At 39.6% G+C, this 23,662-nt stretch overlaps 2 protein-coding genes across 4 annotated transcripts; one reads left to right on the forward strand and one right to left on the reverse strand.

Moving 5' to 3' along the window:
- Positions 1-245: 245 nt before the first annotated feature.
- LOC131689933 (zinc finger protein Xfin-like) lies at positions 246-15,867 on the reverse strand. 2 transcript variants are annotated; one of them, XM_058975326.1, is made up of 5 exons: positions 15,724-15,863; positions 14,282-15,666; positions 1,514-2,877; positions 1,346-1,413; positions 246-1,286 (listed from the first exon to the last, which is right to left on the reverse strand). In XM_058975326.1, the coding sequence occupies exons 2-5, from the start codon at positions 15,408-15,410 to the stop codon at positions 890-892; spliced, it is 2,958 nt and encodes a 985-aa protein (XP_058831309.1). In that variant the 5' UTR covers positions 15,411-15,666; positions 15,724-15,863; the 3' UTR covers positions 246-889. The 2 variants fall into 2 exon arrangements, with proteins under 2 accessions (XP_058831309.1, XP_058831307.1); XM_058975324.1 differs by having other exon boundaries at positions 14,282-15,867.
- Positions 15,868-19,859: 3,992 nt separating this feature from the next.
- On the forward strand, positions 19,860-22,010 carry LOC131690952 (borealin-like). 2 transcript variants are annotated; one of them, XM_058977048.1, is made up of 6 exons: positions 19,860-20,142; positions 20,196-20,329; positions 20,387-20,498; positions 20,706-20,931; positions 20,984-21,154; positions 21,219-22,010. In XM_058977048.1, the coding sequence occupies exons 1-6, from the start codon at positions 20,043-20,045 to the stop codon at positions 21,397-21,399; spliced, it is 924 nt and encodes a 307-aa protein (XP_058833031.1). In that variant the 5' UTR covers positions 19,860-20,042; the 3' UTR covers positions 21,400-22,010. The 2 variants fall into 2 exon arrangements, with proteins under 2 accessions (XP_058833031.1, XP_058833032.1); XM_058977049.1 differs by having other exon boundaries at positions 20,718-20,931.
- Positions 22,011-23,662: the final 1,652 nt, after the last annotated feature.

Consider the following 23,662-nt stretch of genomic DNA (forward strand, 5'->3'; position numbering starts at 1 on the left):
CTTGAAAAATGAATGTTGTGCCATAAGTTTTACGTGTTTTTCCCACAACTTTCAATGGATACACATAATATGAATGGGATTGCAATCAACGTGAAGTTATATAATGTTTTTAATAATTTTAATGAGATTTCTTAATTTACTGTTAAATTTTGGTACATAACTAATTTCACAAGACAGCTTTCGGATTGAACTTTAAATAATTGATCCATCGGACTTTTAATATTATAGTAATACGCAATTTAATTTTCAAATAATACAAATATACATACTTTGTGAAAAATCTAACATCTTCGGAAATTGTTTGCATATAAAATGTATGCAATTGTTTTCCACCTGTTTCTATTTTATCATACACTGGAAAATAAAATGTCAGAGACGCAAAACAAATGCTAGTGATTTTTCTTTACACAAACAAGATTTTTTCAAATTAAAAGTTTTGTTTAAATCATTTTTACAGACACCAGAGAAATCTGTACATCATTGGAACACTCACGCAGTGAGTCGATCAAAATATTACCACAGCAACGACTTCCTATTCTGCCTAACGCCGTACTATCATCTATGCTTGATTATGATAATAAAACCATGAAAAATGAGAAATTCAAATTTCTTCATATACTACTATACATACATATTGTAGTCTAGTAAAAATATGGTTCTATAGCCGCAGAGTTTCTAACTATTTGGATGGGCGGTGGTGTACGACTAAAAACCATGCCAACTTGTTGCTACTACGAGTGCAGTGTTGGATATCATCGTGTATTAAATTCCAAGTGGTGGTGCTTCCAGAATGGTATTGTCATCACTTTTTGTATGCTTGTAACATGGTGAATGGACGAAAATGGTGAAAACAATTCTTTTCTGAGGTACGATGTGCTCATATCTACTCTCAAACATCCAGTGGTTCTATACCGTGTTCCAACTTTTGATGTCGTATCAGACCGCTCTCATTCGTAAAGCTTGCATCACACAAATGGCACTGTAGCACCCTGACATCACCGTGTGTATTACGGTGCGCCTTCAAGCTATCGGATCTGGTGAAGCTTTTCCCACACACCTCGCACTCGTAAGGCCGCTCACCAGTATGCGTCCTGAGGTGAATTTTCAGGGATTTGGGCCAGGCAAATTCCTTTCTACAAACATGACAGCGGTGTTTGGTCTTTGGACCAGTGGGTTCGGACCCGGCTCCACCACTTGCCCTCGATGCACTATCCTCGTTCTCGTAGCTATTATTGTTATCATTTTCCTCTTCCTCCTCCTCTTGTTGGTCATCCTGATTTTCTTCCCTACGAAACCACGATTCGAATGACCACATTAATTAACAAATCAATTTTAATTAATATACCCTTCGTCATCTTCCTCTTCAGTTTCGTCATCGTCGGAGTCTTCCTCTTTCACCATCACTTCAATAACCTGTAATTGATGATTTATATTAACAATCCTATCGAATTAGTTTCTTATAATACAATTGAATCACATGATTTATAAATTGTACATTACCACCACCGCTCACCTGTTCATCTTCACTGTCGTCCTCTTCTTCCTCCTCCTCTTCAGCTTCCTCACCATCATCAACGGCAACTGTATCCTCGATATGTATCTCCGGATCTTGTTTGACATCTAGCCGACCATTGTAGTCACCCGTCGTATGCACTTGGTGCATACCAGTCTCATCTCCCGATTCATCGCCAGAACTTCTATCTACGCCATCGTCATCGTCATCATCTTCCTTAACCCTCATCCGTCGATGACTCATGTACGCTTCCTGTCGGTGTATTTTTTCATGCGTTTTCAAGTAATCCGACCGAATAAATGCCATACTGCACATGCTGCACTTGTACGGCTTCTCGCCCGTATGTAACCGCAGATGCATTTTAAGTGTAACCGCCGTGACGAACGTTTTGTCACACTCTGTACACTTGTAGCGGCCGTCATCGGTTCGCTGGAATTCTATTCGTTCTGCCAGAGCATTCGTCATGGGGCTGATCGGGGACTTTGTCTTGGCCATACGTCCGGTAAGACTTGTATCGGTGGTGGAATCATCATCTTCTTCGATCGTCTCGCCGTTCGTCTCAGCTAGCGCTTGTCGGTGCCGTTTCGATTTGAAATGCTCCTTAAGGTAGTCGACCCTATTGAAAGATCGATCACAGATATCGCAGAAGAAAGGTTTTTCCTCCGTGTGGGTGAGCGCATGCTTCCGCAATGAATCACTATGTGTGAATACTTGTTCGCAAATTTTACATGCATACTGACCATCACCTGCTTCGACAAAGTGATAGTTCTCCGGGAGTAAACCAGCCCGACCAATGGTCAGTTTCTGGGGACTCGTCGAGTCACTACTATCCGACGCCCCAAATGGAACCAAAGAGCTCCTTCCCACCATCGCAGGCAGGATGCCCGGACCATCTTTCCAGTGCACCTTCATATGCCTCTCCAGATAGTCCGACCGAATAAACGATTCGGAGCAGTGACTACATTTGTACGGTTTCTCGTTGGTATGGATCCGAAAATGAATACGTACGGTTTGCTGATGGGAGAACACCCGTTCACACACTGTGCACATGAATTTACCGTCATCAGTTCGGATGCAGTACTCTTGCTGATCGGGAGGTTTTCTCTCCTCGGGTGGTTTAAGCAGTGAGATTCCAGTCGACTGCGGCCGAGCACTAATCGGTTTGAGCAACGATTGTGACGATGTTGCGGCAGTTACTGTGTTTGCAAAGCTGGACATGCTGAACGATAAGGTAGAGGTATCAATTGCTCCTGGCGCTCCGGGATCCTCGCCATTGTCTTCGATGTGTTTCTTCAGATGGTTCTTCAGATAGTCGGATCGAATGAATGCCAAGCTGCATAGTGGGCATTTGAACGGGGTAATCGCTGGAATTATCAAAGGTAGAAAAGATTGCGTTACTTATTTCACTGAAGATAGTCGTCGAAGTAAAGACTTTGATCTATGTAAGAAATATAGGTAATTGTAGTTTTGAAAAGCATCGTATATCACCAACGGGAAAATGATCAACCTATTAAGGATCTGTTATTTATTTTATTTTTTTCAAGATTTGTCCTACTGGTGCTGTAGATCAAGGTTCTCGGAAGGGCTCCCTCATCAGAATCACTTACTACAATCGCAGACGAGACGGGAAATTTCACCCACTAAAACACTGGTTAAGGCCAACTGCAGCGGGCTGTGATTCTGAATGTGATATTGACTGTACGTGCTCGATCGCGTGGGCGTTTGTATGTCGCGTGTGCTAACGTGTATGTAACTCCACGTGTATAAATTCTGTTTTAAAACTGTGTGTCCATTCGCCTATTCGCGTGTGTTCTTGGATGATCACGCGTGGACCGTGTATCTGATATTTAATTTTCGATATATGACTCAGATACTAGAAGAGAATGTGTTCTCCCAGATCACTATAGTTCTCGCTCATATGGTCATGGAACGTTTTTTTTTAGCTTAATACTATGTTCACACTAGAGAGTCAAAACACGTTATAATAATTAGCAACAATAAAAATGTCATCAAGATAGCGTTAAAACACGTTTTAACTTGTAGTGTGAACGTAGTATAAGAGATCTTGGTCCACCCGCGAGACAAAATTTGCAAAATCGGACGAATTAGCAACTGTCTGCCAAGTAAACACCGGTCCTCGGGAGGAGCACTAAATTTTGCGCCTGTTTGTCTCGAGGTGTATAACGTCAAGTCCTCTATTTTGTCTAGTCCAAGGTATCCTGTTATGCACTAGTTATCCTAGTATAACTAGTGCTAATTTGGGTACTAGTTCAGATACATAGTCTAACTGGACACCCAGATGGTGCTAGTTACTGACGAGGAGAATCCGAAACACTAAAACAAAAAAACCATACTTCATGTAAGGCATGTGCCCTCATGCACAAAGAAATTGGTCTTGTCCAAAATTTTCCCACTTGGGAATTTTGCATAATTCCAGGCGTTTGGTACTTATACCAAAAGACAGTTTCGGTTCATATTCCTCGTCGGCAAACAGAACCTCTGTGCTTACTATCGATACATCACTCGGTATAAGCCAGTGGTTTAGTGTTCACGCAAGACGTGTGACTTTTTGGAATTTAGTGTCTAACTAGTGCTAATTTGGGTACTAGTTCAGATACATAGTCTAACTGGACACCCAGATGGTGCTAGTTACTGACGAGGAGAATCCGAAACACTAAAACAAAAAAACCATACTCCAAGGTATCCTGCTCCTAACAGGTATCCTGCTCGTCAGTGATGCAATTAAAACTTCGCATTTATACCGCTTCTATCTTCTTCCTGATCTCCTCTTGGGTGCCCTAGGTCTGAAGGGGATCAATCGACTATTAAGTAAATCAAAGAGCGCTGTCAATCGTAATGACCACGAATACTAAATTCCCTCCAACTATTCTACCAGTTATTCTTTGTGTTCTTACTCCTAGTTTTCCTAACATCTCACGTCGGCTATACTATATGTTCATTCGATTCAATTAGAAAATTAAAATCTGATTAAATCACTGAAAACAGACCCAGGGGTCCAGGGCCGGCGGAATGCATGGGTAGTATGGGTAGTACTACCCACTCGAAAATTACCGAGGGGAGAATTACCCACTCGAAAGTTTGGAACAAATCAAAACCTGAGATTAACCTGAAAAGTAAGCAATACATTTTTAATTGAATTTTATTGTTGGAATTCCTGCTAATAATTCCAATATGTGACAAAACGTTCCTACAGATGTAAAAGAAGTGTTGTCTATCAGAAAATCCGAAGAAATATGTCAAACAACTTAAAATTTGTTGTTTTTATTTAAGCGCACGAAATTTTTTGCACGAGAAATTTTCATTCTCAAAACCATTTTAAGCGGTGATTTTATTTTTCCCATAATCTTTGATACATTTTTTGGTGGAATTGAAGATATCACTGCATTTGGCTCACTTTTTGAAACCCCTGGATTATAATGGGTTAAAACAATGAGTTCAGACCGATAGACAAAAAATATTAATGCACAATTTTATTCAGACTATGGGATGCAGTATTTTTTATTTTTAAGGACAATATAAACAATTTGTAATTTTTTAACATGAATAATCATTTGATTAAAAATTGAAGCAAGGAGAAACAATCACTAGAAAATCAGTAGACTTTGTATAAGGAAGGTAAAAGATTATTGATCCTTAACATCAGTAGCAGAGACCGTATCAGAGAACAATCAGAGAAAAATGACAAGGAAAAAAAGAAATTAAGCTTGTAGCTTTGTGGCAAACGGAAGATCACTATTAGGACATCACGAACCGGATCGCCAACTGGCCTCCTTGGATCTGCTTGGATCTATTGGGATCACATTTGCAAATATCTGTTAGTAAGTCAACCAAAAGAGTAGATATAAATAAATTTGGAGGATAGCCAACATATCTCGAACTAGAACCAGGACGAAGGGATTCGTTTAACGCAGATCTGGCACGACACAACTAGAAAAAATCGTGTAAATTTACGTATCTTGACCATGACTATACGAGCATCAAAAATAAAATACTTTTACATTTGAATTTAATTTAACATGTCGTTGAATTTTGCGAGTCACGTAATTTTACTCCACATGTGGCGTTTGTTTAAAATGTGTAATTTTATGGCACTGCGCTTGGAAAGTACATCTTTCATGTAAAATTAAACAGAACACGATTATATTTCGTCAATTACGGTTTGTTAGATTGTGGTAAGTTTCGAAATACCTCAACGGTAAAATTTAGTTTTTTTTTGGTGTGTAAAACACTAGGCGCACGACCAGACAACATGTTTAATGTCGCGATAGCCGTCACCACAAGCGCAGAGAAAGCTCTTTACGACCCCAATACGCCGGAGATGCGCATTCAACGTATAATGATTGGACATAACTCGGGATGCCACCCGAAGGAAGTCACGACGGTTATCCATCCTTCTTAACCAATATAAAGAATCTAGGATCGCCTGTATTCTCTCCGGGAAAATTAGGAGTGCTCTCCATGTTCCATCGATCGAAGCGCCTACTTGGAACTGTCGTAGGTAAATATAAACCGTTCGTTTGTGGAGAAAATGCTTAGTGCGATTATCTTTTCTGTCAGATAAATTTGTGTGTTTAAAGAACAATTATTACGTTTATGCACATTATTATAATTTCATCGCTAAACGTCTATCATTTGAATGTGAATTTACGTGGAATGCTGTTGTCGCCGATGAAGAATTCTTAGTTCCGTGTATTCCGATCAAAGGTCGAATCGAGTACACGACGTAGGGCCCAGCTGCTGGACGAAATATTGTTTCTCTCATTAATCCGTTGACGAACCGGTGCCATTAACCGCGTTTTTCAGTTCGCATCATTTTTATTTGCGTTTCTAACGTCGCGTATATTCGGAAAAATTTGGGCGGTCTGACGCTCAAAAACCCTTTTCGCATACAATTCTGAGCACTCTCTGCCCACAACGGAGAGGGAAACCGTCCACGATTGTTCGCGCCAGGTATTCGTTTCGTCTGACCTTTAATCTCAGTGTAGAAAAACAAGCCAGTCAAAACGTTGCACACTGCCACCGGAGGAATTTCTCATTTTGATTCGATTGTTTCGGATATAGTGGACGCATAGCTCTTTTAATCAATGGCAAACTAATGAGGCAGAGTACAACGATAAATCTAACGCACTTGGCCGCGCTGGTAGGCATTCGTGTCATTTCCACTGTATTCAAGATAGTCATACTGAAATTGTCGCGAATATCATGCAGTTATCAGCACGAAGACAACCCCATGACATTCCGTGGGAGTTGAAATCTTCTCGAACCAGTAGAGGTGCGATGTATATGGAAAGAATATCAATAAATCTTTGCCTATGATTCGGATTTAACAAGCGACAACTTCAATACCTGGTACCGAGCAAAGGCTAATCCGATTGAAATAATAGCACGTTTTGATCCCCAAAACGCTCCTCATTATTGTTTTCGGCCATGGCGAAAAATGCTAAAATTGAGCAAGATCAACGTCGGAAGTAGAAAAATAATATAACTGAAATATAGAGACACTTGAAGTTTTGGATGTCCCATGTGGACTTTCCGAGACCAGGAGCCAATGTCTTGATCCTCTCCGCATTTTCCACACCGTGCCTTATTTCTACAATGGGTTCTTCGGTTCATGCCCCGGGTTACAGGCGAACCAGTAGACAAGCCCCGTTCAAAAGAACAAATTTTGGAAGAACAAATCCGGCGAAAGGCTCGAAATGAGGCTGATGGAAAATAAGTTTTCTAATACTCCTAGATTTTTACTGAACACAATTGCCTGCATACTAGAATTTACACTGACTGAAGCACAGGGATCTGGAAGGAGCCACTCCCTATTTCGCAATCAAGGCTCTTCTCGGAGACTACACCATCAATCTCTACCTCCCGGGCGGGTACGTAGACAAAATACTTGTCGAGTGTTGTTTAGTTAGATCACGCGATTTATCAATGACGTTAAATGGCTTGTCTGTGGTCCGGAAGTAGACCAACCGGGAGCCGGTTGTATTAGATATAATTTGTATCGAAAATAAGACTTATTTGTATTATTTTTGCCATCGGAGAAATATTCAAATCGACCTCCACTAAGCCTGAAAGGAATTCGGTTGCCGGAGATACCCATCGGCTCACACTCAGCTAGTTTCAAAACACAATCAGAAAAAAGCCAACTCGGAATAGTGGTGGGGTATTTCGGTTGTAGTTAAACCAGCAAGGTAGCGACTGCACAAAATATTAACAGTCCTTCCCGTCAGGTACGGATAGCACAACATATAGTTTGGATCCACGTATCCGATCCGAGAGTCCGGATCCAGACCCTTGTCTGGAGCTAAGCACCAAATCTGGGCCTGATTCAAGTCCTGACCTTGTATGAGGAAAAGGGGATTGGCTAAATCCAGGGACTAGTCCATTACCGGGTATTGGTTCGAGAACTTGTCCGAATCCGGAAACTGGTTTGGATCGGGAACTAGTCCAGATCCGGAAACAGATCCAGATCCGGGAGGTCCAAATTTGGGAACTGGTCCAGATCGGGAGCAGTGTCGGATCCGGAAACTAGGCCAAATCCGAAGTGCCTAAAATTTTTCTTTCACTATCCAAGTTACCCTATAAAAAATCCGTAATTCCGCTTACTTCTGCCAAAATTGGAGCAGATTCCGGCCTGAATTTGGGTGGAAATTCGGCAGAACTCCGGCTTCTTTGACTCGATACTAATACTAATAGACCGAATTATCCTACATCGTCATTCCACCGTTTACTACCTTTGCGGTAATATGAGTTTAATACCGCAATGCGCAATTGCGTGGTTTGTTCCCAAAAAGGAAATAGAATCTTACCTAAAAGTAAACAGTAGAAACATGCCCGTTGGATTTTGGGTCTAGTATTCAACAAACACATTTTCGCAGAGCCGTCGGACAAACAGCCCTGTTAACAAAGAGTGTTTCCAAATAGCCACCAGATATTATCAGGAAATTTTCATTTCCATTTACACACGCCATATCTGAACTTTCGTCAGTACGAGGAGAAATCACTTCGAATCTTACTACCCACTCGGGAAAAAGGTGTTCCGCCAGCCCTGCAGTAGTCGAACAAACAAGTTTAAAATACTTGTTTTGCTATTTGAACTAAAATACTTGTTTTGCTATTTGAACTAATGTCCGCTAGACCACTACGGTCATCATATTGGCATAACCCAGAATAATTGTGATAGTCACTTGGGCATCAATTCCACACGTAGTCCACTGTCAATTCAGTAAAACTCACGCACTAAATGGAACAACGGTAGAACCATCTCAACTTTTACATTTACGCTGGACGTCTGTTCTCGGTACCTAAATAGATGTTGCTTCTTAGTTTAACATGAACCGGAGGGAACTTGGCCTTGATCTCACTGCTCTGACATCGATGTTACGTGATATTCGTTATGAAATACTGTTTGTTTGGGGTCCTTTCATGAACAATGTCGCGCAAAAAAAGGAAACGATCTAAAATAGTTTTCCCTTTCAAGCACATTGCAACTTATCAGTTTTATTACTCCCGCTCAACTAATACGTCTTAAATTCATTTTCAGTTTTTATCCTGCTAATTCATGTTGAACTACGCTCCACCCTAACTGTTAATATTCGACATCGTTTATGAACGGCCCCTTGGTCCTTATGGCATCTTTAGAACAGACAATCCAATGCAAAATAGGATTGACAGGATTTTATTGCGCTTTTGGCTCCTTGTGACACATAGTTATGTTTGTTATACATACTAAGAGTACCAAATCATTTGATGTGATGGCCGGATGATTAGAGAAGCAAAAATAAGAATTTTTTTAGTGATTTTTGTATGGAAAAGGTAAAAACATGATAAAGTAAGCTTACCCTATCCATAAGGTTCTAGAGTGCTACGCACCAAACCTTCTTACCTGTATTGTGCATAGTTTAGACAGTGAAAAAGTGCCTGTCCGCGCATTTTGGTGTGCACCTTTTTATACGTAGTTGAAGTTGGTGTAAAAAATGTAAAAATCTTCTATAAATTTGAAACTAATGAGTATTTTTACATACAGTATTCGACAATATTATATAGTTTTGATACTTACACATTTGTCTTGAACATAGTTTGCACAAAAAGTCACAAGGAAAAAAGTTATATAAAAAAACTAGATTTACGGGGGTTGCCATAGAAATCGCCTTATAAATCGATAACCTTTAGTCCTACAAGCTCAAGTTCTTCAACAAAATTCTTCACTACGAGCATTTCCAAAACTTTGTCGAAGACAAACTTCCTACCTCATCAGTATAAAAAGTGTTTTTAGCTTGATCATAGTAAGCTATGTCTAGTTTCAATTGTTATTAGTTATTTCGGGTTGCGAGGTACGATTAGAACCATTTCGTGATCCATGACGGAAATCCGAGTCTATCCATTTTTTTTAATTGCTAAGGATTTTGGCACTTTGTCGAATGCCTTCGAAAAATCAAAGTAGATCGAATGAATTTGTTTGTGTTTTTCTACATCATGTAGTAATCTATTTATGGATTGTTACCGTTGACCGGTTTTTGACAAAACCATGTTGGAACATAGAAATGATCGGGGGATGTATGATAAACGACTTTGTGCACAATCCTATCGAAAACTTTTCCGAAACAGCTCAAAATAGATATTCCGCGATAGTTTTCCATTCAATTTATATTACCAGATTTGTGAATCGGCACAATAAAAGCTGTTTTCTGAGCTTTTGGGAATGTTGACTCCGTAATAGATTGATTAAAAATTAATGCAAGCGGACGAGCCAGCGAGCGAGCGCTGTTTTTGGCAAACCTATGTGCTAGATCTTCCGATCCAAGTCCTTTAAAGGGATCTGCATTTTTAAAAGCGCCAAGAGCGTCATTATCTTCCACAACAAGCAGAGACACAAATGTTGAGACGTGGTATACCGTAGAATTCAGGGGATTTACTGGCATAGCTGTGCTTAATACGCTTTGAAAAAAATCAGCGAACGGATTAGCAGATTCTTCCGTAGAACTGGCAAAAACATTATTAAACTCGGCGTCGTACTTGGTACTTGGCCATTTTTCTGCAATTTTTTACATACGCTCAGAATGAAGATGTTTAAGGCTGGTTTGCACGCGATTGATGTACGACTGAAACATGATTCTAAGGCATTCGTTATAGTACGCATCAATTGTGTGTAAATTCTCTCTGTTTTCCGGAGACATGCGGCGAAAAAACCGTTTGCGAGCTTTTCTTACACGATTCCGTAGGTGTCGTAATTCAAGTTTCCACCAAGGTTGATTCCGAGTCAAATTTCTATGGCATATTTGGCATGTCAAAGTCGCAGCGATCAAAATCGTTTGAAGTTTCAGTGTTAAAAATAAACTAGCTCAAACGCTTCACGGAACCTCTCAATGAACTTCCTTAGATAAATCTGAAAGAATGTTGATATATAGACTATGAAACATACAGTATGAAAGTGTGAGAAATGCAGTTAAGGGAGTTTAGATAATGATCCATGTATGAACATATTAGTAATGAAAACATTTCCAGTATACCTATCTCCGAAAAGCTTTCTCTCATCTGAATATAGAAAGTCTTCTGAGATTCTAAATCATGAAGAACGTTTCATTCCATCGTGTCATGTGGCCAATAGGTGGAAGGTGTCGCAACTTAATGATGATTTGTTTAATTTTATTGATTCTTCTCTCGTATGGTCCCAATACATCCCATACTGCCAACTGAGCTGTGTGAGCAGCGCATTGTGTTGTTCCGATAATTTCCTCAACCTTTTCACCAAATAAATCTTCCTTTTCTGATGCAGTTGGATGCTCTTCATCACCTTCACGACCATCAGTAAAAATATCTGAGTCTTCATTCATATCATCCTCGTCGCTTCGAACATTATTCTCATTATCGGTATCATCAGTGCTTTCATCACAATCGCATCACTCGGTAGGGACTTCATAAAAATCGCTCTCGCTCTAAAGGAATCTTTTACGTGCTCGTCTTCAATCATTTTCCTCATAAGTCCAACCGTTGCACACATGTTTGCACCATGATCGTGAGTCACAGAATAAATCTGATTTGGTTTATATTACCTTTTAAGTTTTCCTTCGTTTGAAGCTCATGCATTTCCTAGGATTCTCTTTGGATCTTAGGTCGAATAACCCAGCTTGGTTGATCAAATTTATCGACTTACCAAGGTTGTGAACTACTTTCCTTCCTTCCATGCAATACTGAGCGTTTATCCCGAACACATGTATATTTCCACGAGTAGCACTATAATCCTTAATGTTCACCATACGAACTGCCAATTCCAACTTCATACACTGTCGCATTACTGGGGAAGTATCGGTAAACATCGAAAAAAGGGTATTGCGGTATGCAGTTATACCGACTGCATTGCAAAGTGGTCCTACTAACTTCCGAAAACCTCGGCTCTCGGGAAATGAAAGTGGGTAGCCATCCAGCAAAAGCACACAAAACCGTTTTTCGATCCGCATTTAATTTAAATTCTTCTGCTTCTTAGCCCGAGATTCTACGGCATCGGTTGTAATAGTACCCAACCCAGCAAGTACGTCGGGATGTTTAGTAGCAAGATAGTTTGACTATGCTGGCAAGAGGAATTGGCTTTGCAGTAGTACTTTCCCTCCACTTGGTCTACGACATGCAGTAAAACCTCCTTTTGCTTCCTAAATATACCTATGTATGGCTACAAGCGCATTTTGAGTGCTTTAAACGGATGTAACCTATCTTTATACGAATTCGAAATGTAGTATGTAAGCCCAAATAGCTTTTGACTTCGATGTAGTTTCAACAGCAACCCAGTAAAGTTCAGCTGAAAATGAGCCGGAATTCCGGCTGGTTTCATTTAGTATTCCGGCTCCAACCGATTACAACTAGAATATATTTCAAAATTCTTGGGATGATAACCGTCATGGGACTATCTGTAAATTTGACCCCAGAACGGTCTTCACGGAACATGTTTGCGTGGTGCCGGAAGATATCCACATCTTTATTTGGTATCTTAATAATTCTGTCTGTTTTATACTTAGACGAAAAACAGAGGCCAATGGGTGCGAATAAGTATGAAGGTCGTGCATTACCTAATACCGCTATGGACTAGCACTGAACACGAGTGGAAATGAGTTGCGCTTAGAATTAACTCGATAGCTGGTACATGAGAGACTGAATAAAACAAGTTTGCACCGTTCAGAAGTGATTAATTACAAACCCCAAAGTTGGTCATATAAGTAAAAAATAAGCTGACGCAAAGCAAAAGATCAGCTACAACGCGATATACTGTTATACAGTTATGAAAACTTCTTTCACGAATCGCCGAATTTTTCAAAGAATTTTTCGTTGATTTTCTGTTGGCTTTAAAAGTAATATGATTCTTTTTTTTCAATACAGAGACCAGTTTCAAGATTTTGGCTAAGCAAATAGATTATCGACAATATGTTTGATTTAATAGGCATAATAAGGCATAAGCCACTCTGTGCCTTTAACATTAATGACCCATCTTTTTCTCGTGTACAATTTGTAAATAAAAAAACACCCACGGCTTGGCAAAGTTGATGCATTGAACCGTGTCAAAGCAAACATCCTGGTGCATTTATAAAAAAATATTAACATAGAGGCTAGGGCCGCAATTTCTCCCCGATTTTAATGCAAATTCCTTAAAAATTCCAGGTTTTTCCAGGTCAAATAGTTTTTTCTGAAATTCCCTGATTTTCCAGGCTATTTTCAGAAATCGACACCCTGCCTGGTAATTACGGAAGCGTTTATTTTTTGCTCGAGTTTTGAATTTTTCGTAACACTTTGAAGCCAAAAGTCCGATACTTGCTAAAAAAGGATTAACATGTTGTTGTACAAATAGTAATAAGTAAAAACTGCAAAATTTCAGAACGATTGGTCCAGCAGATATTGAGTTATTGTTGCACACCGCATTTTTTCGAAGTGCCTCCTGATAATAAACTGTCACTCACCCAATTTTCAATATTCTGCGATGAAAATTTAGGAAAATATTGCTCAAATTCTGGGTATTATTGTATGAAAACTGTCTGAATAGACCAACACTCTATATTCCAAGACAAATTTTGAGAACGATATTATTTCACCGATAATACTTTACTAATCCTAACCAGTTATGCCTCCGGAAGGGGCATGATAGTAAATTTTATATTTCTTAACCCTTAAATGCATGAAACTAATTTTTCTTTTGTAGGGGAGCCCGGGGCTAGTTGGCGGTTGGGGTAAGTTGGCGGAATCCCTTTTTCCCTGTTTCTATTAGACATATAGCACGGCCTCTTCTTGTGTACCTCAAGTTATGTGAAACCCGTTATCGAATGTGTTTTTGTTGCAAAACGATTTGTTTGGTGGAAGTTGTGTTTTCGAGCATACCAAGTAAATTTTCTAAATTTTAAATATGTTATTTAGGGTGATTTTTAATCTATTTCCCGAATGATATTTTTCGATAGCGCGTAAAAAGAGCTTTCAGTATCCGTATAGATATTACATCTATCCACAAACAAACGTTATTTTGTAAATAGTTTTTAATAAAATATACGGTTGGGGTAAGTTGGCGGGACTGCACGCGGGGCAAGTTGGCGGTACTATTTACAGTGCAAAAAATGTTTGCGCATATAGATAATAAATGTTCTGTTCAGCTTGTTAGAATCTTTGTCTTCAGTTTAGGTTGGCCTAATTTGTTTCTTAATTGAAAATAAATTTCCAAAATATCAATTTTCCCTTCAAAACACCTATACATCCCTGTCGAAGCACAAAACTACTCACCAGTGTGCGTCCTTAGGTGCATCTTCAACGCTGACTGCTCCGGGAATGTCTTCTCGCACCGCGGACACTGAAGTCGATCGTCGTCCGTTTTGGAAACCTCTTTCAGTAACGCTGCCAGTAAACTTCTCTGTTCTTCGCTTTCTTCCACATCCAACTCATCCTGGTTCTCGCTATCCGAAGAGCTTGCACCGCCTTCATCCGCTTCATCATCGCTCGACTCTGCCCTAGAAGCAGAATTGGATTGTACCAGATCTTCCATTTTCTTCAGGCTGATTCGTGGTCGTTTGGATGTTTCAGACGGAAATCCATTCTGCTTATAATCCATTGATTTCAAATGGTTGGAACGATGACATTGCAGGAAATCCTGTCGAATAAAGGATTTCGTACAAAGATCACATCGGAATGGTTTTTCGCCCAAGTGACGTTTCATGTGATCCACTAACTGGTTGCGAGCAACGAAAGACTCGTCGCAGTAAGTACAGGCAAACTTTCCATGTTCATCAACTTCAGCGAACGATCCGCTGTCCGAAGGACAGTCCACACTCGTGGAATTTATTTCCCTCCGTTCAATATGTCCGCCATGTTCGGTACGAATATGCCGCAGCAAACCTCGATTAGTCGCAAAAACTCCGGAACAAGCAGTACAGGTAAAAACCTGTTCGTTAGTTTCATGGGACTTTATGATGTGGTATTTGAGATAATCGGACCTTACAAAAGACCTATCGCATAATTCGCATTTATACGGCTTTACGTTGGTATGAGTGCGAAGATGCACCGTGAGGGATTTAAGCCAAGTGAAGCTCTTATTGCAGTACTCGCAGTGATATATTGGCTGGTTTGTCCGTTCTGCCGTTCTCGATAAAATTGATTCTGCTGCAGCCATAACATCTTCATCCTCCTCTTCACCCTGATCTGCTGGGCTCATTCTGCCACTACCACCTATTTCCGGTGGGCAATCCAGTGAATCATCACCGGACGCCATGCTGGTCAGAAATTTTATATGATCCTCATCGATTCCGACCACAATTTCCTGATCAGATCCACAATTTTCATCACTTGCAGCCGTTCCGCCCTGATGCTGCACGTCCACGTCCACATCTTTTTCCTGTTTCACCTCAATCTCATTCATTACGTAGTCGCCCTCAAACCGCAATCTACGCAAAAAATCCGTCACCGTGCTGAACCACCCTTTTCTTCTTTTTTCAGTGCTCCTTCCCTTGTTCTGCTCCGTGAAAAAAGTTGCTTAATCGCTGTCTCTCTGTCGTAAGTGACAACGTCGTCGATGAAAAATCCGTGACACCGTACTAATTCAAAACATTATTCTTCCTCGAATAATCGTAAACAAAAAGAAACACTACCGCTCCGTTTCTGCAATCACTTCCGGTCTAGAAGCACGCGGAAATGTTACCGAAAAAAAGAATCTAGCGCACACCCGAACAAACCAAGGTTACTGCGATTCTCCTCACGTCCCGAAATGTGTGTTCCGTCCGTCCGCAAGCAACAGCAACCCGTCGTGGTAATCTTGTCAGCATCTCAAATAGGCAGTTCTCGCACACACAAAGCTTTGAAAACTTGACGGACGACGGAAGCAAAAAAAACAACACAACCACTGAGACAAAATGTCAAAATAAAGCTGTCGACCGAGAGCCGCGCTTTGCATTTCATGCATTTTTGGTAACGTTCGATTTACATTGTTTGGTAGCACTACACGCTAACTTCTGCTATATCGAATTGGGACCTGAGACGAGACATGCGAATAGCAACACCCTGGTCAAACCATTCGGAATTTAATTCGGAATCCTGAATGGAACCAGTATGGATTCCAGCCTAGATTCCAGTCCATTTAACCCTTTCATGCCCAACTTTTTTCTAGTGCATGTTGAGTTTCAAAACTATTTTTCCTTGGAAACGGTGGGGTCAAGAAACACGAAAAGCCTATTTTCATAAAGATAGGTGCTTCCATGGCAGTGCTAGAAGCTGCTCAATCTTTACCTTGTAATGCTCAATACAATTCTCCTAGAATAATATACAATAGTCCAATTACGTGGAAAACGTAGCTAACGACGCTCTAAATTGATAAGTTTTATCAGTTTTTAATAATATTGCACCATAACGAAGATATATGAAAAATTCATTTTCGGTCGTCAACGTAAACTGTCCCTGGCATCACTGCTCCATCGGAATCCAATCAGACTAATTGCAATAACTTCAGTTCTAGAGCTGATCCTTGTGACTGTTAATATTCAAATTAAAGACAACAATCACATTAATGAGCCTTACTTGTTTTGTGAGCAAATCTCGTCTCAATCAAAAGTTATAGCTGTTTAAAAACGTTGTTTTCCACAAACAACATGGGCATGAATGGGTTAAAATATGTGAGGCAAAAAAGTGGTTAGGCGAGACGAAAGAAAAAAACTTTTTGAAATGGACCTATGTGCAAAAGAGAGCCTCTCTTCGTTTACATTCTCTTTCGATTATCACGGCTTCACTATTAATTAATCTTGATAGTTATATTCTAGTACAAATTGGAAAAGTATGATTTGATTTACAATACAAAAACAATAAACTTTAACGTATTTACGGTAAATTTCAATGTATAAACGACTTTTACAGTGAAAAAGGGGGTGGTTATGTATCTTAACATTTAAAAAATTGATTTTTCTCCATGCATGTTTTTCTCGAAAACAGTAAAATTTAATGTGAATTTACTGTGTCAGTTTTTTGCTGAACAGTAAAATTGATTGTTGCATGAAATTGTATTGTAAATCTACTGCGAGAACACTACGACGAACAATGTTGAAACAGTAGTAACTATAATATTTATTGTTTTATTGTTGTTTATAGGGTAAATGCTATTGTAAAATTCTATTCGGGATATTATGCAAAGGGTTTAGCAGCAAACACAAATGCGACCGTGTTATTAGCGGAAGAACAGGTGCAAACTGTTCATTCGCGCTTCGCAAGCAAACTTTCTTTAATTGGGACATTAAGCTATATATAGTTTTCCTTTCAATTCGATAAATTTTAGGTCCAATATACATAATATAACATTATTTCAAAAAAAAATTTTGTTGTAACACGTAAAAACGATATTTTTGTTTTTTAAACTAAATCTTATGTAAACATAGACAACCATACATAGGAAAACTGCGGTTGTTTAAATCTGGCCTATCAAGACAACACCCAAAATGAAAAAACTATATACATTGGATGGTGTTTATGTCAAATAAAAATAACCCTGCGGGAAAACCGAGAAAACATGTATTCATTTTTTTCTGACAGGGCATCATTTGTCGTGAAATTCGATATCTCAAATACTTCTGATAGTGTCAAATCAAGACTTAACATATTTCTCGCGTGTTTTTTGAAAAGGGCCAATAAGCATACTGTCAAAATTCACTTTAAGAGGAAATTCTGGAGAAACCATTATTCGCGGATTATAAATCACAACAGCAGACGAAAGAGAAAACTTTTCTCTTTCATAAAATGTTAACATCCATTCTCGGCGAGCTACGGTTTGTCCGGAATTTTCTCTCAAAGTGAATTTTGGCAGCATGCTTATTGGCCGTTTACAAAAAACACGCGTGATTTCTTTATTTTAAATTTAAATTCTATTTTCACGTTTCCTGAGTTGGAAAAACACTGGCTAGAACAAAATTTCTTCAAAAACCTGTGTAAACTTTCAAATTGATAAACGTTGAAAATCCGTGTTTCACTATTGCCACCTGCGCAACTGTTTGCTACACTTGTTTGACAGCTGCACTCTAACTGCATTATATCGATCACTGCGCCACCTACAAACGTTTGCCAATCGTGTTTTAGACGTCTCATTTATTCGGAATTTCAGTAGCGGGTATTTACACACGATTCAAATCGAGCCTAAACGTCTGTTATCTGTGGTTGTATGTTTTATTCATGCATCAAGAAACATTTGTGAGCTTCGCGAAACTATGTGACAAACATTCACGAGCGAAGATTTGACACTGCTCTTAAAAATTTCAAGCTTCACTGTTTATTCGCCGTTTTTCTCATCCTGTGACCTACTGTGAAGTTTTTATACTTCTCCTTTGGTGCGTTGTTCATGATTAATTAGTGAGCACAACATTTTGGTTACTTTGTGATCCACAGTTAGCAAGAGTCGCGCGAGTGAACGAATTTTTCCATGCCTGCGTGTAAGACGTCCCTACAAGAACTAGCCCTATATTCAACAAAACGTTGAGCAAAGTAGATCAGCAAGACGCTTGTTTAAAAAAAATTCTGCGAGAGAGTGCAAAAGTTGATGCAAAAATGGAAATTAAAAGCATTTTTTTTTTCTAAGTTGATGTAAATTTGTTATACATTCCTAGAGTGATCTGCCCCTACATACAAGCCTATAATCTTTGGAAGCTAAAGAGTACAAACAACTCGTACATTTGAAATTGATTATTCTGGAATAAAAATCAGCATTTTGGAAAACGCGTTACACTTGCTGGGACATTTTACCACTCGGGACCAGATCTCAAAATCCAGGGCTGCCCGCATAATCAGGGACGTTCGGTCACTTTATTATTGTTTTATGTTTAAGGGATTGCGCATAAGAAATGTTGTTGTCATTTTTGCTACTCCAATGTTGGTTCTAAAATGACCGCTGTCAATGAAGAGAGTTTACTCCCTTCACTGATTCGAAAATGGATCTGCTTAAAACTAGTTATAATACATGTTCAACATCTAACAATTACGTACCCAACAAACAACGAAAGCCGAACAAGCTTTTAATGCCGGAGAATAATCTGAGCAAGAGCTGTTCAAGCAATTATCCGGCTAAATTGTTTGTAGGGTACATATTTAACTGCTCTAGAACATGATGCATAGACACCAAACTTGATTTGGTATTGATGATTTTCGTTTCACACAGAACTATTAACAGGGGCTAACCTATTCGGCATAAAGTCGTTTGGCATAATGCCCGCTTGACGGCTAGTTGGACCGAAAATGCATCTGCTCACATCTCTAATTAATGTTAATTATATTGTCAAAGTGAATTTGACACGAGATTTTGACAGATTTTGTCTAGTAAAAAAGTGACCAACCCGCGTATCACGACTGTACTTCTAGTAAGCATTCAATGAGTGGATAGACCGAATATGGTCGGTGTTAAATCAGACCGGACTAAGTGACAATATATTGATTTCGAGAAAAACGAGTTTAAAGTTCGAATCGCAGCATCCTTTACATTATAACTGGAAATTATTTTTTTTGTCATAATTCTTGTTTATTGTTACATATTTCAAATCTGGTAAAAGTCGAATGTAGGTGAAGAAATTCTTTATCCAGTGCTATCAATATCTCATTTTTTTGATGTTTTGCGACATAGTCCGGTCTGACTTAACACCGACCTTATGTCCAATGCATAAAATTTACAGCAGAAGAAACGAGTGGCAGATAGAAAAGCATATGCTATCGATGAATAAAGTTCTCAGTGTATGTGAAAAGGGATTTGCAAAAAAATGATCTGGCATCTCTGAGCTTTGGTAACCATGTTAAATAATCAAAAACACCAATACTATCGAAACAAGCTGTCAACAATAATGCACTTCGCGGATTTCAAGCCTGCATTCACGATGCGTTCGCGGCATTAACGGACTTTTTCCATCTGCTATCCTTGCTAGTTAGTGAATCTAAAGCTCGTGAAATTGACCTGAAATTTGTGCTAAATATTCCACGAAACAGTCGTTTTCCTAGTAAACAGACTCAAGGATTCAATCTGCAATATATTACCGAAATGACTCGCACAAAAATTCGTCGGGCAGTTAGTAAAAAGCGAGGATCTGCAGATGAACGAACTCGCATTGAGAACAAAATGAGAGACTTTGAAGTTAATGGTAAGTTCTGTTAATTATTTCTACATTCAGTGTTTTTAAATTTATTCCTGTAGTTGAATGTGAGCTGGCTAATTTGGAACTTAAATTCCGAGATGAAATGGATCGAATTCAGCAACTAATTGATGGAATGAAAGCCAGAATACCGAGAAAGCTACAAACAATGACTATGGACCAGTTAAAAGAATATGTATGTTTTGACTTGCATTTATGTGAACAAATTAAATAGTGTTATTTTTTCTTTCAGAACGAGGAAGCGGAAATAATAGAGGCGTCTTTCTTTGGGGATCGTACACATATGACGGCAAACATGAGCGCTATGTTGGAAAAATCTGCCCGTAAGAAGTCAAAAGATGACGGTAAGATGGACTGCTCAAAAGGGTTATGTTACTAACATTAAAGAATATCATAAATTATACATACGGGAATGCAATAACATCTCACAACTCGCCCGTTCGAGTTTAGAATGCTTTTTATGTGGTGATTGTGTGCCTATTTTTCATCTTTTTCATACTGCATCGCTGTGACGTTCGGTCCTTGCTTGACACGGGGTCATAACATCTAAGGTTACCTTACAGAGGAAAGCGATAATCACGAGCGTCTGTCGACGCTGTTCTCATCAAAACGCATGGGACCACTGATGTCAGCAAAGTATCGACGAAGAAGTAAATCTACAAGCGCAATCAACAACTCTACCACAAATCACAGTCTTTTCCAGTCAATGACCGCAAATAAATCAGTTCTCGGGAGAGCACTAGGAACAAGTGTTACTGCTAAGGATCGTGCCTCAAGGTAGCTTCCGTTAGTTCCAGTTTGTGTCAAATAGTCACTGGTATTCTTGCAGGTCCAAAATCAAAACGCCAATGACAAACCGCACCAAGGCAATCAGTGTTGACCGTATGTATGGCCCCATTACACCCAAAGTGCACCCGAACTCTGCGATGGCCATAATTCGTCATGCCAGACTGGGAGAGTGTGTCTACTCAATCACGGGCAGTCCGGTTATCACTGCAAAGTACGTTTTGAGTATATACATGTAAACAGTAAAACATAAATAACACGATCAACTGTACTTTTAGCATGCTTGAGTCGACTGCTAACGTGAACATTCCGGTGGCAAATGGAATGTTGGCTATTCGACCGACCGAGATGGACTCGGTTGATCCAGCGATTGTGGGAAAAATTGATCCTAATGTGCTGAGTGAGCTAAAACAGTTGCAGGAGAATCTAAATGTGATCATGCGAACACTCAAACTGTGAACAACTATGCCATTTTTATGCTTTTTATTTTTAGAGTTTACCTCTTTATCGCCAACAAATATGAAACGAACAGTTAGATATAACAATTGATTGTAATTTTAGAAGTTTGGGGAGTTTTCTCCAATTTGTTCATAAATTGTTCTTAATTTTGTGACGAACTTTGGTGAAATACATATTTTTCAATTTCTTTTAAAACCAGGAACACCCCTACGCAATTTGAAACAATTTTTTTGCAAAGAAAATGTTCATACTTTTGTTTCTAAAGACACAAATGTTACTACTACGGCTACGTTCACACAAACATATCAAAAGTGGTGAATCATAATAAGGATGGCAAAAGCAATTAATGGGATCAAAATTCATCATTTTTACAATATCCAGGAAAAATGTCCACTATTTTGTTGATCATGCCGGACATATGCCCCGTAATTTTCCAGTCACTACTGATGGTAAAATCGACCCGCTTTCTTCGAGTGTTTTTAATCATTATTTCAATATATAGAAATTGTTAAGTTGTCCCCGGGCTGCAACGGCCTTTGTAGTCAACGAATTAAAAGCATCTCTTAGTCCGCAAATATGCATTAAAATATACAAATCGTACTGAGTTTAAATTTAACTATTATTTTAATTCATGCTTCTGTTAACAATATACATAGTTAAATCTTAATCTTCACTTCAATATGTATCATTCGTTATCGAGAACTCAGTCGAGATAGAAATCTTTTGTTGTCGATCCGTACACTCTATGCGACAAATAGTGCTAATCCGCGTTCAAGGTTATTTCGCACACTCTACGCCTAGTCGAGGTTTCAGTATTTTTTTCCCTTCTTTTGTGTTTCTGTTTCTGAGTACCGTTAGCCGGTCTGTGGCCATCAGTGAAGCAGTGTTCTTCTTAGTAAGCCGTCTGGATACCGTTACCTACACAAGTTTAGTATTAGTTTACGTTTCCCCTTCTTGGTTGTCTTAATAACGTGCACTGGGCAATAGGCCCGTGCAAAAATAACTTCCCCTGACGGCGGTTCATCTCAAGGTGAGATGGACGTCGAAATAAAATCGGCTCCCCGGCTCAAAGTGAATCCGAGCTCGGCGGGTGTGATCTTCTTTCGCACCAAAGATAAAAAGTGTTTGAATCTGTTGCAGATTTCTAGAATTCTGACGGATCGGTATTCGGCCGTGACAGAAATATCGAAAATTCGCCCTGATAAGCTTCGGGTGGTTGTTAACAGTTTAACTCAGGCAAACGATATTGCTAGCTACGGGCCCTTTACGAAGGAGTACAGAGTGTATATTCCAGCTAGACGGGTTGAAGTCAGAGGGGTCGTTTCCGATTCGAGTCTGAGTCTGAATCTCCTAGAATATGGGACTGGCTGTTTCAAAGACCCTATGAAGACATTGGAGTGCAAACGTTTGCATTCAGCATCGGTCGCAGCTTACGGGAAGAAAATATACGTCAACTCAAACTCTTGTCGGGTGAGCTTCGCCGGTTCTGCTCTACCCAACTACACCAACAACAATTGGGACACACAGCCTCCTATTGTAGCAATAAAACCCGTTGTGGGAAATGCGGTGGGAATCATGCGGATGATTCCTGTGGAAGAGATGTCGAAATGTGTCTCTATTGTGGGGGAAAGCCACACGATCTCCCTTCATGTCCCGCGTACAAGCAGCGCGAGGAGAATCTTAAGCGTTCCCTTCAGGGACGCTCTAAGCGATCTTTTGCAGAAATGCTTAAGATAGCTGCGCCACCTGTCTCTACGAACATCTATATCAACTTGTCTACTGACGAAGGCGACTGTGATGAACCTCAGGAGAAAACATCTTCTGCTGTGCCTAGAAGCAATAGAAAAAGGAGGAACATTTCCTCTCCGTCGTAAAGGCCAGAAGGTGTCTCTTCATGGCCCCCCTAAATTAAACTACACAAGGAAGTACTAGTGCAAAACCGAAGCAAGTCGCTCCCGGTCTCAGTAACCTGAGCTCAGAAAAGGAGTTCCCAGTACTTCCAGGAACATCAAAAACCCCAAGTGTTCCCATATCTCAGCCAGAGAAAGAAAACAACGCCGGCTTAATAAATTTCTCTGACATTGTGGACCGCATTCTTACAGCTTTATATATTTCTGACCCCCTTAAAAGCATCTTGATAAGCTTTCTCCCCGCAGTAAAACATTCTTGATGCAGTTCACTGCGAAATGGCCCCTCCTTTCAGCGATTGTATCCTTCGATGGCTAATTCATCGAATGAGGTCAAGGATTTAATCGCTGTTATA

Source organism: Topomyia yanbarensis, chromosome 3, assembly GCF_030247195.1.
Source record: "Topomyia yanbarensis strain Yona2022 chromosome 3, ASM3024719v1, whole genome shotgun sequence".
Taxonomy (NCBI): Eukaryota; Metazoa; Arthropoda; class Insecta; order Diptera; family Culicidae; genus Topomyia; species Topomyia yanbarensis.